The sequence below is a fragment of the Trichoderma reesei genome (assembly GCF_000167675.1).
Source record: "Trichoderma reesei QM6a unplaced genomic scaffold TRIREscaffold_3, whole genome shotgun sequence".
Classification (NCBI taxonomy): domain Eukaryota; kingdom Fungi; phylum Ascomycota; class Sordariomycetes; order Hypocreales; family Hypocreaceae; genus Trichoderma; species Trichoderma reesei.
In genome coordinates, this window is record NW_006711150.1 from 846006 (window position 1) to 862585 (window position 16580).

Sequence of the window (16580 nt, forward strand, 5' to 3'; positions counted from 1 at the left end):
CTCGAGACTCCACTCGTTCAGCCCCGCGTCCGAGGCCCTAGCCGGAGCAGGTAGCCAGTACGCTGCCACCGAGGCGCCAGGCACGGGATGTGCTGGTAGCGGTACCTGGATTGCCCTGGTTCAGGGACACGAGTGGGGGCTCTGCAAGTACACCCAGCTTTGCTTCAGCCTCGACTCCAGTCCTTCTCTTCCATCTCACACTCTCACCACCCACGGAGTATTTTCTGATGATTCACGCAGATCTGCTGCCAGCCTCTGCTGCATCCATGTGCTCAATCATCCCTTTCGTGTCTCCCCGAGGCTGAAGGAAGCACAGTCCTTGTTGTCTTCTACTACTACTACTGCTAGTACCAGCATCTGTCCCCTGTACAGATCAATCCGGGCTAGAACCAGATGTCTTGCTTGTCTTGTGCCCACCTCCTCGTCCTAACTACTACCCATGAGACAACGAGGGGAAGACGAGCAGAAACACGGCATCCTTCTTTGACTCAACCGCCATCTTGTCTGCTGGGGAGACATCGTTGCTGCTTCAACGCCCTCCCAACCACTATCTTACTCTACGGCATCTCCCTCGTGGACACTGTCCAGCGCCAACCGCTCATCGACTTCTTGTCAGATCGTTGCCATGACACTGCTGCAACCTGCACGCAGCTTCATCACCACATCGCATCCACCAAAGCTCGCACAATCAGATCCGCCAGCAATGGCCCACCGCTGCGGCCTTCTGGATCCGACCGGGGGCCTTGCTTTGACCCGTGCTCTGTCGTACTGCATGCGGGCCGTGTTCAGCTTTACAGATGCCGTCATCTGAGCGAGGAGGGCCAGTCGGGCCTCTGAACTGCGTGGTGGTGTTTGAGCCGTCTCATGGCCTCAGTTCGACAAAACTCGGTTCGTCTGGATTCAATGGCTATTCTTTCCCACCTCTGCTTGATCAGATTCTTCCATACACCATCATTAAGGGCCCTTCATCCCTTTGTCTTGCACCGTCCCGCTGTCAACCGTCTGTATCATCTCTCCCTGTCTCTCCCTTCCCTTGTCTGATACCCTGATACCGCCCTTCCCTCCCCACGCCCACGCACAGCCTCTCTCTTGTTTATGTGTGCAAGCCAAGATCCACAGACCATCAAACTCGACCCATGCAAGGCAGCCTCACCGGACGGTGGCGTGTACCCTGTGCCATCTTCTCTCTCAATCTCTACGGAGCACCTCCTGTGTGTCTCTTCCTGCCCAAAGCACCCCTGCCTTTGCTTCCGACTGGCTGCCCGTGTCGTTGCTGGGTTTTTGCCCCGAATGTCCATCTAGTACAACGCCGGAGCCATATTCTCGGGGCTGTCAAGAGACTCGTCGTCGCGCCAGACACCCCCCGTTGCACACGCACAAATAGACATGCGCTCCCTCCCTCTGCCCAATGGGATGCTTCCCGCCCCCTACGCTCCCACGGACTCATTGCTGGATCCATGAGCCGGCCGCTCGTTTCCATACCCACGCTCACTTACAAATAGCTCACTCACAAATAACCAAGCCAATATATCATATATATCGTTTTTTTTCCAGCGACAGCACCAAACTTACAGCTTCACGTTCGCCATGGATCCCAGCAGCATTAGGATCGTGGGCAACATCACTCGTCCACCATCTGTCCACTCTCTCAGATCCGCTCTCAAGACGCTCGACATACCTTCCATGCCTCCCACTGTGCCCTTGCCGCCCATCCCGACGTCTCCTTCGTCGATTAAATCACCCTCATCGATCAAATCGCGGTCGGCAACCATTACGGGGGTGGCATCTCCCAGACTGGTCACAGGGTCGATCAAGAACAAGGCCTCCTTTACATCACTAGCCTTTCGTCCGCATAAGCCCATCAAGTATGGGACTGGAAGATTCTCTCATGTCGAATTGGTGCCTCAGCCGAGCGACGATCTACAAGATCCGCTGGTAGGTTAAATCATGGTTCACGCTGTCTTGATGATCAGACACTCATGCATTGGCTATCAGAACTGGCCTCAATGGAGGAAAGAATTGAACCTAGCCTCCCTACTCTTCATGGCGTGCTTGATCGGCGCAATGAAGACGGCCCTCGTCGCTGTCAATGACGTTCTTTCAACTCACTACAACGTCTCCTATACTTGGATCGCCGCTTTGACGGCTACACCCTTGATGGTTTCCGCTGTTACTGGCTCCATCAGCTCAGTCGCGGCGAAGCTGGTAGGAAAGCGCCCAGTGTATCTGGCCTCAGCGGCCTTCATCTTCGCCGGCTGCCTCTGGAATATGACGGCAGATTCGAGCTACGGCTCGTGCATGGGCGCTCGGGTTATGCAAGGACTCGGCTGGGGTGCTTTTGACACCTTGCTGATGGAGACCATCCAAGATACCTTCTATGTAAGCCACTTTAGCCTTGCCTCTTACTCGTCCCACGATGCGTAGAGCAAAACTGAGTCTCGGTTCTCACAGGAACATGAGAGGAACACCCGTGCCTCGTTATACACCATCCTTACCATCACATCAACCTGGGCATTCCCCCTCATGGGAGGCGCTGTCTCTTATAAAGTCGGACCCTTCGCCCCATACCGCATCATCAGCGCTCTCTTCGCAATTGCCATTCCCATGCTGGCTCTCACCGCGCCAGAGACCGCCTTTGACCGTTCCAGAGCCGCTATTGCAACAACGCCGGTGCTCAACTACACGTTCCCCTGGGAGCCTCAGCCGACTCACGTCGGTCTCAACAAGGACTCGGCAATCGACTACGTCAGGGAGATGAGGCCCTGGTCATTTGCTGGCGAAAAGAGCGTCTTGACTTCGCTTCAAGCGCCCAGGGCTCTTGCTGCTCCCACGACGACACTCGTCTTCCTCGTCACGGCGCTGCCGCACTGTTTCCTTTGGGGCCTCATCGCTTCGCTGTCTCTTCTACTATCTCCCGCACCGTTCAATCTCCGCCCCAGCATACTCGGGACCCTCACGGCAGGTCCCTGGATACTTGCAGCTCTCCTCGTTGCGGCCATTTGCTTCTACCGCTCCGCCCACCACAAATTCACCCGCTGCGTCAGCAGCCTCACCATTGCCGGCGGTGCGGCGCTTGCACTCATTGGGCTCTTGTCCTTTGGCCTCAACGTCGGCAGCTTCATATCAGGCGCCTCCCAGCCCCCGTCCCTCCTCGCCCCCGAAGCAGCCCACGACCTCAGCCTCCCCCTCCTCTCGCTCCAGCTTGGCCTCCTCGCCGCCGGCTCCTCCACCCTCGAGGCCACCGCCCGCCCGCTCCTCGCCCGCTCCGCCTCCTTTACCGCTTCCAGCATGGCTGCCGCCCAGCGCAGCATCGGCGACATGCACGCGTGGGTCGTCATTCTCCGGAATCTCCTCTCGGGCGCCTTTGTCCTTGCCGTCCCGCACGCAATGGCCCGGCCGGGCGGGCTGAGGGCGCTCATCATCGGCTTGGGCACTGCGCAGGTAGTCGTCACGGTGCTTGTGCTGCTGCTGTGGCGGTTTTGGGAGGAGAGCGTTTGGAGGGTGGATGGCAAGGTCATGGGGCTTGTGAATTTGAGGATGCCGCATCCTGAAGAGAGTTTCTTCGATACCGATTGATGGGCAAGATGATCGAGCCTGATCAATCAACAGCTAGAGTGCTGCCATTTGATCTTGCCATCCTCATCAATCTTGAGAGAGAAGAAATGAAAAATACGCCGGAAAAAAATAAACATGTAAAACAGTTACCATCATCAACCAACATAAAGAAGACAAGGGCGATAAACACACAAAAACAAAAGGAAAAAATTCTACTGTGACAAAAGACGGCGTTCATCATTCTGCATTTTTCCCGTCTAGTCAGGGATGCTTCTTCACCCAGTCCTTCGCCTGAAGGATTTTCTCTTCCTCTTCTCCCCCTCTTCTTCTTCTTCTTCTTCTTCTTATTCTTATTCTTCTTCTTCATCTCTGTTTCTTCGTATCAACGGGAATTACGATATTCGGGTTTATGATATTGGCAATGGGAAAAAAAAAGAGAACGACGAGTATCAATTATGTCGCACTTTGGAGTACACGGTTGGGAAATGGACGATGTAACGAATCAACGGCCGACGATATGATGGACTCTCACGTCTTCATTGTATTATTCATATAAGATAGGCAGATAGTATAAACGCTGACTGCATGTTTTCAACGTGTACTGCCTAGTCCTCGTTTCCCATGTAAGGATCCGACTCGTGTAGCGGATGCTCGGACCTCAAGAGCACCATCTCATGATTGACATGAAATCATCAAAACTATCATGTTCAATTCATTATCGCACCAGTCGCCGGGGCATTGCGTTCCTAGCTACATTAAATAACGATCAGAGTATGTACACACCCGTGTATCGGCCTCGCAATATCATGTGTCCTTGACAGAGACGGTCAATACATTTGCCGCTGAAGAAATGCTTCACACATCGACGCGTGTTCCTTTTGCGCTCGCTACTCTTCGAAAATCTCATCCGTAAAATGATGACATGCATGCTGTGCAGAGAAAGAAATGGCGAGTTGCTAACGGATCATCATCTGAACGTATATGTCGTCCTTTGCTCTGAACGGAATTTAAGAACAGGTAGGAAGAAGAAAAAGGAATAAATAAACATTGAAAACTGCTGCCCGGCTTTGGGACTTACATCCTCCATATCACCTTCTATAGAGGATGTGCCGTCTTTGTCCCCGAGTTGGGCACACGCCTGAGCTCCACATCGCTGCCGATGGTTGCAGAGTCTCCATCATCCATAAAAGACTCGCATCGGTTCAATGGATTCAATGGGCCAGCAGTGCGCTCGTTCATGCCGAGCTCGTCTGCTTTGTGACGGTCAATGACGGCAGCGCTGGCTTTGAACGTCTCGTTGATCCATGCCTTTATGCTGCGCCAACTAGTAACGAAGAAGATGATTCCATTCCATAGTCCTTGCAGCGGCAAAACTGCCGCGGTGGCAACATGGAACTCGTAAGGGGATCCCCCATCAAGCCAGCCATGGATACGATTGAGGCTGCTGGGGATCCAGGTGACCAGCACGCTCAGCGCGAACAAGAAACTCGTCCTCAGATACGCTCTCTTGATGGGGTCGCCGACGCGGAACTTGCTCGTAATTGCTGTGACCGTCGTCTTGAAACGTTGTAACAAGGAGGGCGGAGGAGGGACCTCTTGTGGAGGAGCGGTTGTGACGGACGAATAGTACTGGTTGTCGGAAGAGGGCTGAATTTCGGGTTCTGGGTTGTCAAACGAAACATGCCTGGTAGTCCGTGGAATATAAGCTGGTTGCGGCTCTGGAGGGACGGAGTCGGCCAGAGTGTGCGTCACCTGGACCTCGGTGGTGACAGTGCCATAGAAGCCATTGTGTGCCGTCTCTCCTCGACCCTGCGATTTGACCATTGTCAGTTTGAGACTTCTACACACTTGATTGACCAGTTCAAAAGAAACACACATACCTGGTCCGCTTCTCTGTCCTTTTCTCTGTTCCTGGACGTGGAAAAACTGCGGAGCCGATTTCTCATGCGAAAGACGTGCCATCCAACCAAGAAGTAACAGAGGATGGAGCCAACGATGCATATCCAGATGAGCATGTAGTATGTGTAGATCCGAATGTAGTCCCATTCCTTGTCCACCCAGCACCAGATCTATTTCAGCACGAGTTCTTGGTCAGCCCAGAAAGAAGCAACGAGAAGAGTCCATCAGCTGGGGTCAGGGTGCTTCTTACTGTAGCTCCACCGTACACTAAACCACGAGGACTTCTGACAAGGAGAAGAGTCAGAGCAATGACAAAGGGTCCTCCGTAGCAGATCAAGCAGTAGATCCACCAGCGCTTGCGGAAAGAGTCTGGATTTGTATGGAAATAAAAGACGAGGAAGACGTTGACAGCCATGGCGAGAGACCACCAGGGATCCGACTGCATGAACCTAGTCGATGGATGCCAATGGTTAGTGATGTTCTGCAGCTGCTTCGACTTTGTATCGATCTGTGAAGTTTTGTATTTCGTCCGATAGCGTGATTTGCTTACATTTCGAACATGAAACTCTGAGCCTGGCACAAAGCCGTTCTTTGGCCGGCTTCCATGCCATCGTAAGCAATGATGCTTCCGATACTGGCGCCAATGTTCGACACACTGGCAAAGACGATGAAGGTGTTTTGCACATTGCGCACTCGTCGAACCAACCAGTAGGTGATGAAGATGAGCATCACTGAAATCAGGCTGAGGGTGCCGCCAATTCGCTCGACAAGGACGAGCGTGTTGATTTGGTGATGGCTCAACTGCTCATCATCCACCGCAACGGGGTCCAAGGTCGTGTTAAAGTCCATGGCTGCTCAACCGGGAACGTTCAAGCAGCGATGGAAAGTATGGCATGTGCAGTCGATGGCTGTGACGGGTGAAGGCGAAGTCAAGCAGTTGAAAATGGCGGCGTCGTTCCACCCGGAGGTGACAATGTTGCGGAAGAGGAGGGGCTGATGGGTTGAAGGCAGAAAGAGAAGAAGACGCGATGCAACGCAACAGGAACCTGGATGCAGAAGTGAAGAAACAGTGCTGAAGGAAAGTTGTAGGGCCAAGAGAGAAATCGACTGTGCAGAAAGAAGGGGTGCAGGTTGCCAGCTGGTGGTGACGGCCAGGCACTGGCTAGAGAGAGGTATGCGGTGAGACAAGACACAAAGAGGCAGAACGAGGCGAAGATTTCCTTGGGAGGGACTTCGTCACATCCTGTACCAGAAAGAAATGCGCTGGTTAAATTTGAGAGGGTGATATGAAGACAAAGCAGGAGAGGCGAATCAGGGGGGAAGGCAACCAGCCGACACTGAGGGTCTCGCCTCGTTTCGAGAAGAAGGTGCTGAGACCGAAATGGAGACCGCAGATTGATGAAGAAACAGAAACCAGGCCCTGCCAGAACTGGTATTGGATGGATCGAAAAGCAGCTGCAAGTGGCTGTACGAGAGGCTGCTTGTGTCACGACAGCTGCACGCAGCCGTGGCGGTTGGGAAGCTCGGTGTTTCTCTTGTCTTGGCTGGCGCTGATAATGGTGATGGTTGGACACTCGGTGCAGATGGAGCCGGGATCGGATTTGCTGATGAAGATGATCGGAGATGGAGTTTGCCCAACGACCAAAGAATCGAGAGTGGGTGCGAGATTGCGTACAGAGGACGGAGAACTCGAATCGAATCGCCCGAATCGTCGTAGAAGCCACTCAGACGGCCTGCACTTGTTTAGTCGCACGCCGGCACCTGTCACCCATCTCGCGACGACTCAGTCACCTCGTCAGCCGGCGTCAGACGTTAGTTGCCGGTTTGGCTAGCAGCAGTACTGCAGTACCTTCGGTGCCTGTGGAATGGGAGGTGAGGCTTGGATTGTGATTGTTTGCCATGTCGAGGTTAGCAGTCGAGATGGACGAGATGCAATGGATGCCCCTCGTCGCCATTGGCTGCGTCATCGCACAGACTGGAAGGAGGCAGGAGAGACTTGGAGGCCAGAGGCAAGAGGCAAACAGGAAGCAGCAATTTTTCCATCCATCCATCCTTCCTTCCTTCCTTCTTTTCCCCCCATCCGCTTGCTTCCTCCTTATTCCAATGCTCTCGAGCTCTTCAACTCTTCAATCCCTTCTTCCCAAGTAAGTAGATATTTTGCATCTTTATATTCTCCGGTACACGAGAACGTCAAACACTCTTCTAGGTGAAGTCTTCCTAGTCTCCCATTGCACTGACGCTATTTAGCAGATGCCAGTGAATCCCGACAATTCACCTGCATGTCACCGACCCTACCGCCTCCAATAAAGGTTCTCCAAGCCCCCAAGCTGAATACCTACATACATACCTACCAACGCCAACGCCTCCCAGCCCAAAGCACTCTCAAGACCGAATGAGCGCATCGAAATTGTGTCTCGTGGCAGCAGCACAGGCTACAGTCTGCCCTCAGCGCCAATTCGTCTGCTTCAACCCGCCAACATGCATTCACAATGCCTCGCCACTTACTTCATTCGCTCCTCAAGCCCATGACCAACGGTTGCAGAAATGATCCCTCTTTAGGGCTAGGTGGTTTTGCTTCATTGCCAGCCACGCTAGGTTGCTTCTAACTCGGGCAATGCAGCTTGTAGCTGGCGATGACTGGGAAAGAGTCGAATATCACAGTACTGACAGCAGATGAAATGTTTCAGAGATGGGCCAGATCGTCGCCGGACAAAGGAGAAGAGATGGCGATGCATCCTCCTGAGTCCCAATACCCGTCTTAGGCAACCGCCGTCTTCAAAGAACAAGGTAAGTATGTGTCGAACCGGCAGCATCCAGAGCGAGAGACACGGGCCAAGCGATGGGTCGAGGCTGCGTGCATGCCGAGTCAAGACAGTGTGTGCGAGCATTTTGTCTTCCCTCTCCCCGCCCCAAGCGGCTTCAGCGTCGCACACTGTCCTCCGATAGCCGTCTCGCAAAGGCTGCGCTAAGGATGAGGAAGGCTGGCTAAGGCTTGATAGCGAGTGGATGGCCCTATTCTGCTTCATCACTTTCTCCGAGGCTGGTCGATGTTTGATCCAGCCGAAGTCTTCTTTCCTGGTCATTACCAGTCTCCTGAACACGACGAGGTCAAATGACAGCAGACCCCACGTCGGTCACCCAGCCCTACAAACCCCAGAAGAAGGCGATGCCACTCCACGGGGCGGCAAGTGGGGATTTGGAACCGTTGCAATCAAGGATCGTGGCCTCGATGAACCCACAGCCACCAGTGGGGTCCAGGCTCTCGAATCTGGTTTAACCTCCCGAGGCGCCGCCAGGCCTCGTGGGATTTCACTCTTCGGGCATGTTACTCGAGGCCTGCGTCGGGAAAATAAACAAGAGGGCCATGCCGCCGCCACGAGGACGCATAGGTGCTGCTGCTGCTATCCTGGCCCATGTTCTCGAACCAACGCCTCGTTTCTGCTGGCTACCGCAGATGGTGACCGTCTCAGCTGCATCCCCTCCGCTCGAGCCCCGTCCAGCAGATCTAAAACAAGACACAAAGGAAGCAACCAACAGAAGATTCATCTTACACAAAGGCTCGGAGTTGGCTCCACTCCCCTAGAAGCCCGCGCCCTCGATTCGTTCAGGTTATCAGGTACTTCGCAGGTAATTAACATGTTTGACTCTCATCACATGGTTGCTGAAATCTTCACCGTTGCTCTCGACTTGCTTCCTCTCCTATGGCAAGTTGCACTAGTGTGCAAGTCCGCGAGATCGTCTGCGAATGATCTTGATGCAATGGCCACCCTGCCCCTCGCACGGCAATCTATGCATTGCTACCTTATAGGCGTATAACCAACAGTAGATTGTAACATATTAGCGCAGCTCAGCTCCGATTCCCCTCACGGCGGTGGTCGAAACCTCCCTTGACGTCCGCTCCTCCTCCTCCTCCTCCTCCTCCTCCTCCTAGAGACCTCACCCACTCAACGGCCAATGATAACCTCCAAAGCCCAACAGTCCACCCTCCAGGCACCGACATTCCACGCTCAAATTAGGTACGACGCAGCGAGCGCAGATGACACCGAACAATGCCTGCGTTCATTCATTTATATGCGACCTAAAATAGAAACGACCCCGTTGGGAAGTTGTGCTCTTGTTCTGCCTCGTCCTGGTTTCTTTGTGCAGATACATACAATTCTCTTCAGAGAGCAAACGGCCCAAACAGCAATGCCGGGATTAACGGAGAAGGGCAGGAAACTAGAAAGTCCAGGCAAAGGTGCATTCTTGCACTAATACATAGTCGACAGGTGTGATTTCACAAAGAGTTGCTCTCAGCCTCAGATGAGATTTATCAGATACGCCCTCATTTGCAGCCTCCTCTCGTAGAAAGCTTTTAGAAAACCGCCCTCCTTGCTCACACATATACCATGTATACAAGATATAGTCCTAGAGAAAGGTGCAGAATAGAACAAAAAGGCTCTAAAGTTTCTACTCCATGCAATCTTTTCTCTCATATCCAAAAGTACCAAGTAGGTAGTGGTATCCAAAGACGTCAAAAGTTTCTCCAAGACAAACCTATTCAACACCATCCATATCCCAAGCTGAAACCTTGTTTTTTCCGCAAAAAGCCTCCTTTCCAGGCTCTCTCTCTCTCTCTCTCTCTCTCTCTCTCTTTAAGACATGTGTGTAGGGGAAATTGATCGTGAGCCCACCGCCAGAAAGTCCCTCCTCTTGAAACGCTTCAGATAGTGTACATAAAATCCGGGCGCATATCGCCCATCTCCTCAATCTCGCGCTGCGACTTGCCCTCGACCCAGTAGTTGCGCTCGCCGTTGAGCCTCTTCTTGTTCTCCCTACTGAGCATCGTGGCCATGAGGATGCTGCCGCCAAAGACGCCAATGAACATGTACCCGATGATGGTGGCGTGGCCCTGAATGTAGCGCGGGGAGTCGTAGTAGATGTTGCTGCTGACGACGCCGTTGATGTTGCCCCAGCCGATGACGGTGCCCAGCACGATCCCGCGCTTGTACACGCCCTCGACGTTGTTGGCGACCCAGGCGATGGTGATGGGGATGCACGGGTAGATGCCCATGGCGCCGAGGAAGGTGCCGGCGTATTGCACGCCCGGGTTGGTCGAGGCCAGGAGCATGATGAAGCCGGCGATGCCGACGAGGGAGATGCATATGTTGAAGATGGCGCGCTTCTGTATCCTGTCCGAGTAGAGGCCTGCTACCACGGTGGCCACGGCGGCAGCGGCGTAGGGCGGGACGCTGAGGAGCTGGGTGACGGCCGTCGCGCTGCTAAAGTTCATCTGCTGGATGATGGACGGCAGGAACAGGCTGAAGGAGTACAGGGGCATCAGGGGACCCATGTATACGAGCATGCCAGCATACGTCTTCCAGTCCTTGACAGCCTGCCAAAAGTACAGCATCTTGAAAGTCTCGTGCTCGGCGGAGCTCTGCTTGTCCTGCTTGAGCCGGTACAGCACACGCATGCGGTCGTCCTTGGACAGGAAGTTGGCCTCGTCGGGGAAGTCGTGCACCATGAAGAAGGAAATGAAGCCGATGAGGATAGTCAGCGCGCCCTCGATGATGAAGATCCAGGCCCATCCGGCGAGGCCTCTCTTTCCGTCCAGCTTCTCAATGGCAGCCGCAAGGAGACCTCCAAAGGAGCCAGCCAAGGCTGCGGCCGAGAAGAAAATGGCCGCTCGCACGCCAAACTCGTTGCGCTTGTACCAGCACGAGAGGTAGTAGTTTACGCCGGGGAAGAGACCGGCTTCGCAGGCGCCCAGGAACCATCGCGCAGCCATGAGGCCGGACCAGTTCTTGATGAAGCCCATTCCAAGCATGCATGCGCCCCAGAGGATGCTAGATTTTTTTTGCATCACCATGGTTAGACCACCAAAAACAACTCGTCTGTGTGTGGCACTCGACCGGTGACGGGGAAGTCAACGACTTACATGATGATGGGGATGAAGATGGAGGGGCGGGTTCGCTTGAGCAGGAAATTGGCGAGCGCCTCAAAGATGGCGTAGGAGATGAAGAAGATTGTAAGCGACGCATTGTATTGGGTTGTCGACATCGGGATATCCTTGGTGAGATTGGCCACCTTGGCGTTGCCGATGTTTGTGCGGTCGAGGAAACACATGAGATACAGAAGGGTGAGCTGGAACCAATTGTCAGCAGCCTGTCCTTGTATCGAGATTGCAAACGACTCGGGGTATCCGGTTGGTGTTCAGGGCGAAACAAGACAAGGACAAAACAGGACTTACCCATGGTATGAGAACCAAGTCCAGCTTCCGTAGTAGTCGCCGTTCCTGTGAAGCAGTCTGTCAGTAAGGGCCTCACAATGCCTTCACGAGGCCAAGCAAAGCAGGGGAAATACTCACATTCTCCGCCCTCTCTGCATCAGACAGGCCCGCATCTGGGTCGACAATCTGGTCGAGCTCGGAATTGGAGATGTTGTCTGCGACCGGCGCCTTTTCTGTGTCGCTCATGATGGGCAGAGTCTCTTCAACAGGGAAAAAAAAAAAGGGAAAACACAGAAGGCCACCACTATAAAGGGGGAAAAAACAAAAAAAGAGGACAAACTGATGATTTACAAAAAATCAAAAAAGACAAACAAGTAGTAGCCGCAACCTCTCACAGGTTTTAAGCGAAAGAGAAAGAAAAAGGACAAAAGTTGGGGAGGAGGGGTGGTGGCCCTGGAGGAGGGAAAACAACGTCGGTCCTGTGCTGCTGATCCGGGTCTCAGACAGACGGGCGGCAACCACCGGGTCTCTGGACCTGTTAAGCGATTTATACACCTGAGGAAACAGACAGAAAAGGAGCGCCCTCTCGGATACCGTGAACCGATCCCGGTGTGAGAGAGGGGGTAAGAGGAGGATTTCGGGGGAACGGGGCGGGACCTGGTCAATGTGTGCCTGGGACGGAGGCATGTGGCCATATATAAGTGCAGACAGGACGTGTAAATGTACTCGTACGGAGTAATACACGACTGGGGATCCGCACTTTGGGGAGGCCAGGCCAGTCCGAATCAAGGGTCAAAGTACCTGCAAATGCGAGTTGCAATCCTGTGAGCCAATCGAGGCAAGGCTGTTCATGTATGGGTTATCAACGAGGTGCAAGGGAGAAAGGCTGGGGCTGGGTGGGTGTGACGACGACGACGATTGACTCCCAGACCAAGGAGCTAGACAGGGATGAAAGATGCGGGGAGAGGCCCAGCACTTTAGTTCAGAGATGCACGAGTAAGAAGATGCTGGGGTGATGTGAGGAAACACGCGGACTTGCTTGTTCTGGAGCTGGTACGAAGAATGTCATCGTGGGGAGGCCGGCTCGTTATCATTGAGGCTGTCCTTGTCGTACTTGTAGGCGCACAGTTGTGCCTTTACAAACGGCGGACCGACAAGGCATATGCATTCAGGGCCGGGGTTTGACGTTTTGTCTCTCATCCGGCTCGTTTCCAACCCAGTCGGCATATTCCGTGTTCGCAGCCCAGATGTCGTTCATGTGTCTACTGCCAAGGGTAAGTTTTGGGATGATCTCTCGTCATACAGGTACGGCATGTTGGGAGCTCCAAGTGGCAGCCTGGACCATTGCGTTCGGATACCACGCGATTACTCTCCGTCGTTGGCGCAGTTGCAAACGACGGCGACAAACCGAGGTGCTGAGGTGTTGATGCGCAGCCAGGTGGACAGAGCTCCAACCGCGGAAGGATAGTGGCGGCCGTGAAAACGCCACTCAATCTATTGACTCCCTCTGTCCGAGCATGTCTGAGTATGGAGACATTCCCAATCTGTCCCTCTCTGCATGCCCTTGCTGCTGGCAGCTTCATGGACAACCAGCTTAGCAACGGAGGGTTACCATCGAAGATTGGAGTACTGCTGCCCCCCGCTCACGTCCCCAGGCGCTCCGTCATAGGCAGTTGTTGATAGTACCGGCCGTTCTCCATCAACTCCGCCTTGACCCCAAACTGATGTGCATCCTGGCTGGAACTAAGGTTAGTGTCTTTGGGGAAGTGCCCGTCTGGGGCTTATGGCCGATGCCAACTCCCCACCTTCTTCCCCAAATCAAGGCCGATGGCAACGGGCGAGGGGAACGTGAGATTTCTTCGCGTTCGCTCGAGCTTGTTCAATCTGTCCGGAGGACATAGGTTCGTAATCGCAGAGGGATGAAAGGCCCGGGGGGGCTCGCGCTGACAGACATCCTACTTGAGTCATTCCGCGGGCCTGCCTTGTGCGCGGTCCGGATTGCATGGCTTCGACTGTCTGGCCTTTCCATTTTAGACTGCTCATGCATGGCCTCGCCCCTTGGCCAAAGCAAGGCGGCGATGTAACTCAAGTTCTTTCGCCGTTTTGCTGCCCGTACACCGCACACGGCATATCTGGACAACAAGTAATCGAGCCTTGCTTCACTTACTGGTCCCTGTACCAGCCAGAGCCCAGCCACGAGCAGTCCAGCTAGGGCCGCCCGCTGTTTGGTCCAATGAGTTGTAGTCTGGAAGCCCTGGAACATTCGTTCCCTTCGGGCTTTGCGACCCCCAACGAGTCCAGACCTAACCCCCCTAGACTTCTAGAGCCCAATCAGCGTAGGCACAGAGCGCCAAAGCCCCAGACAGCTGTTGGATCTCTTGCAAAACCACCGTTGGCGCCTTGATGCTGCTGTCATGACCTCAGTTTCTAGGCTCGTTGAAGAGGGCGGCTTTTCTTCTTTGAGCAGTTGGCTCCCGAAGCACCCGAGGGACGATCGGGAACGGGAATCTGGTTGATGTCACAGTTGCACCAAGATGAAGAGCCGCTGGATGCAGTCAGTGAAGCGTACTTTGTACGAGTACGTTATCCACGACAATGAGCTGCCCGGGACGCATGAAGATCGAAGCAGACGGACATGTCAGCAAAGGCCATACTAGCTGGAGCTACCCCACGGCGCCGTCGCCGCTAGATACGCGATGGCTTTAAGCGCACTGGAGCAGTCACTTGATTGTCGGGGGTGTTGACTCGTTGAACTCTGGCGTCAAAGTTGAGGCCGCGGATTGGCTGAGACTGACCTGTGCGTGTGTGCGACCATGGCCATGCCACGTTCTGGCCGCGCTCCCGCCTGTCTGTCTGTTGGATGGCTGCAGCGAATCTCATGGGACGGAAGCCGGGGAGCACGAGAAGGTGGAATATGTCCGAAGGCCGCCATTGATTAGGCTGCAGATGGCCGATGATTGGCTGTGCGGGGATGGAGTGTAGACGGTCGTTTCTGTGACTGTCTGATGAAGGAATCAATTCATCGTTGATTGGTGTTATCACGAAGAGAATCGGGAGGGAAATGTCAAAATATGCAAATCATCAAGGTTATGAGGTGTTGTCAGAAAGAAAGAAAATTCCTTGCTGAGACTTCAATTGCTGTCCTGTCGGGCAGGTGCCACCAAGCTGAGCATTCCAGTAATAGCAGGTCTTGTGCTCTTGGTCTCAAGGCAGGTGCAACTGGGCGAGTAGCGATAACGGGGAGATAAGAGAACGGCGAAAGTTGCCCTTCTCCTGTCTTGACCTCCACACTGACGCTTCTCTTTCACCTACAGATGCTGGAATAGGTACGTAGGCAAGGGAAGAAAGAAACAAAGAACTCGAGTAGCGCGCGGTGGCTGCTGCAAGCTTGATTCCTTATTTCACGCCGCGGCTTTTAGCCACTTTTCCCCCTCGAATTCTCCCGCTACCCAGCAAGCCAAGAAAGCGGGGAGATCTTCATCTGCCGACGCCAACTGACGCTTCTTCTCCAGCTTCGGCTATCTCTCACCCGAGGCTTTCATTCGCAGCAACAATCACCCCGAGCCATCGGACGGTTGAAATCAGGAGTCTCCGCCTGTTTGTTCTTCGTTTGACATGCAATCTCACAACTCTACTAAACAACGTATTGTCAAATCACACGAAGGAGAATAGCGGCCAGCTCTTCGCAAACCAAACGACGCCATCCGCATAAACTGACCCTTTCTGGGGTCGTTAGCCCGACGACTTCGCGGGAGCCCACAGCTGCACACAAAACGTGCGCCGAAACCCCAGAGGAAGACGAACAGCAGCGAACAAACGCCACTCGTTCTCGCCCGCCACGCTGCTCGGCGAGGCCGCATGTCAACAATTCTCGTCTAAATTTGGCCAAAATTCTCGAATCTAGTCTCGCAAATACGTCGTCGTGACAAACAAATCATCGATCCTTGCTCCCTTTGCCGAGAATGACGGATTAGTTGCCTTGAGGCTAAGAGATGTGGCAGAATTGCCCAAGGGAAAGTCTTGTGACGTGAAACGCAGTCGCTGGACATTCAGCGCGTGAGAGCTATTGACTATTGGGCTCTTATCCTCTGTCTTGGATATATCAGATCGCACAGATACATCGATGCGTCCGCTCATCGGCGTGAGCGAGGTTGCGTCTTGGTCAACACAGACGGTGCCTACCTAATTCCAAATCCTGCGACCATCGCCCAACAAGAGCTGAGTCTACATACAGGGCCTGGTACATGATATTGCCTTCTGTTGCACAGATTTGAATCCTAGTGCGCCAAGGCAACATGATATATCAATATATTTTAGTGCTGCCCAGATTACAGTTGTGTAGGCCGCCAGAGCCGTCCTCGTCGCACCGTCTTGCCATGGCCGCTTCTCCGGTTGCACCACCTCGTTCTGCTACTCTCTGGTCAAGAATTCATCTGCTCCGTGAACTCAGGCTGGACGCTGACTGTTCGATTTTTGCTCAGCTCTCTGCAGAATAACGGGGACACCCCGGGTTGTCGCTTGGTGCAAGAGTCCGTCTGCCTCGCGCCCCTTTTCGTCCAGTGTGTTACAACAGCATGCATACTTGAGCACCACCTGGCCAGCGCGCCATGATTGATACTAATAGTAGAACAAATAGCTGTGACAAATATTACTGAATATTGCAAGCCACCCATTACTGGGCTGTAACTCGACATGCAGTCTATTCCAGGTTGAGTGTCGGCCGGTCCATGCGGAGAGAAGGAGGCAAACGCACAAACTCAGCAGCGAATGAGCGTCTGATAGGCAGCGACGCCTCTGATCCCTGCGAAAGGCATGTAAGCGTCTAGACTTGCACAGCAGCAAACGCGAAGCTGCTCCGTCAGCGGAGCTTGCTGTCGTGAACGCTTGCAGAATCAACCAGTGGGCAGCAAAGAGT

General features: G+C 53.7%; 3 protein-coding genes across 3 annotated transcripts; 1 reads left to right on the forward strand and 2 right to left on the reverse strand.

Moving 5' to 3' along the window:
- Positions 1 to 1587: 1587 nt before the first annotated feature.
- On the forward strand, positions 1588 to 3576 carry TRIREDRAFT_104320 (uncharacterized protein; the record flags this gene model as incomplete). The annotated part of the gene is made up of 3 exons (XM_006962633.1): positions 1588 to 1935; positions 1996 to 2379; positions 2452 to 3576. The coding sequence occupies 3 exons, from the start codon at positions 1588 to 1590 to the stop codon at positions 3574 to 3576; spliced, it is 1857 nt and encodes a 618-aa protein (XP_006962695.1).
- A 1074-nt stretch (positions 3577 to 4650) lies between these two features.
- On the reverse strand, positions 4651 to 6303 carry TRIREDRAFT_72627 (G-protein coupled receptor protein; the record flags this gene model as incomplete). The annotated part of the gene is made up of 4 exons (XM_006962860.1): positions 4651 to 5364; positions 5436 to 5624; positions 5705 to 5903; positions 6005 to 6303. The coding sequence occupies 4 exons, from the start codon at positions 6301 to 6303 to the stop codon at positions 4651 to 4653; spliced, it is 1401 nt and encodes a 466-aa protein (XP_006962922.1).
- A 3853-nt stretch (positions 6304 to 10156) lies between these two features.
- On the reverse strand, positions 10157 to 11911 carry TRIREDRAFT_104322 (uncharacterized protein; the record flags this gene model as incomplete). The annotated part of the gene is made up of 4 exons (XM_006962861.1): positions 10157 to 11282; positions 11375 to 11580; positions 11687 to 11731; positions 11804 to 11911. The coding sequence occupies 4 exons, from the start codon at positions 11909 to 11911 to the stop codon at positions 10157 to 10159; spliced, it is 1485 nt and encodes a 494-aa protein (XP_006962923.1).
- Between the last annotated feature and the right edge of the window lie 4669 nt (positions 11912 to 16580).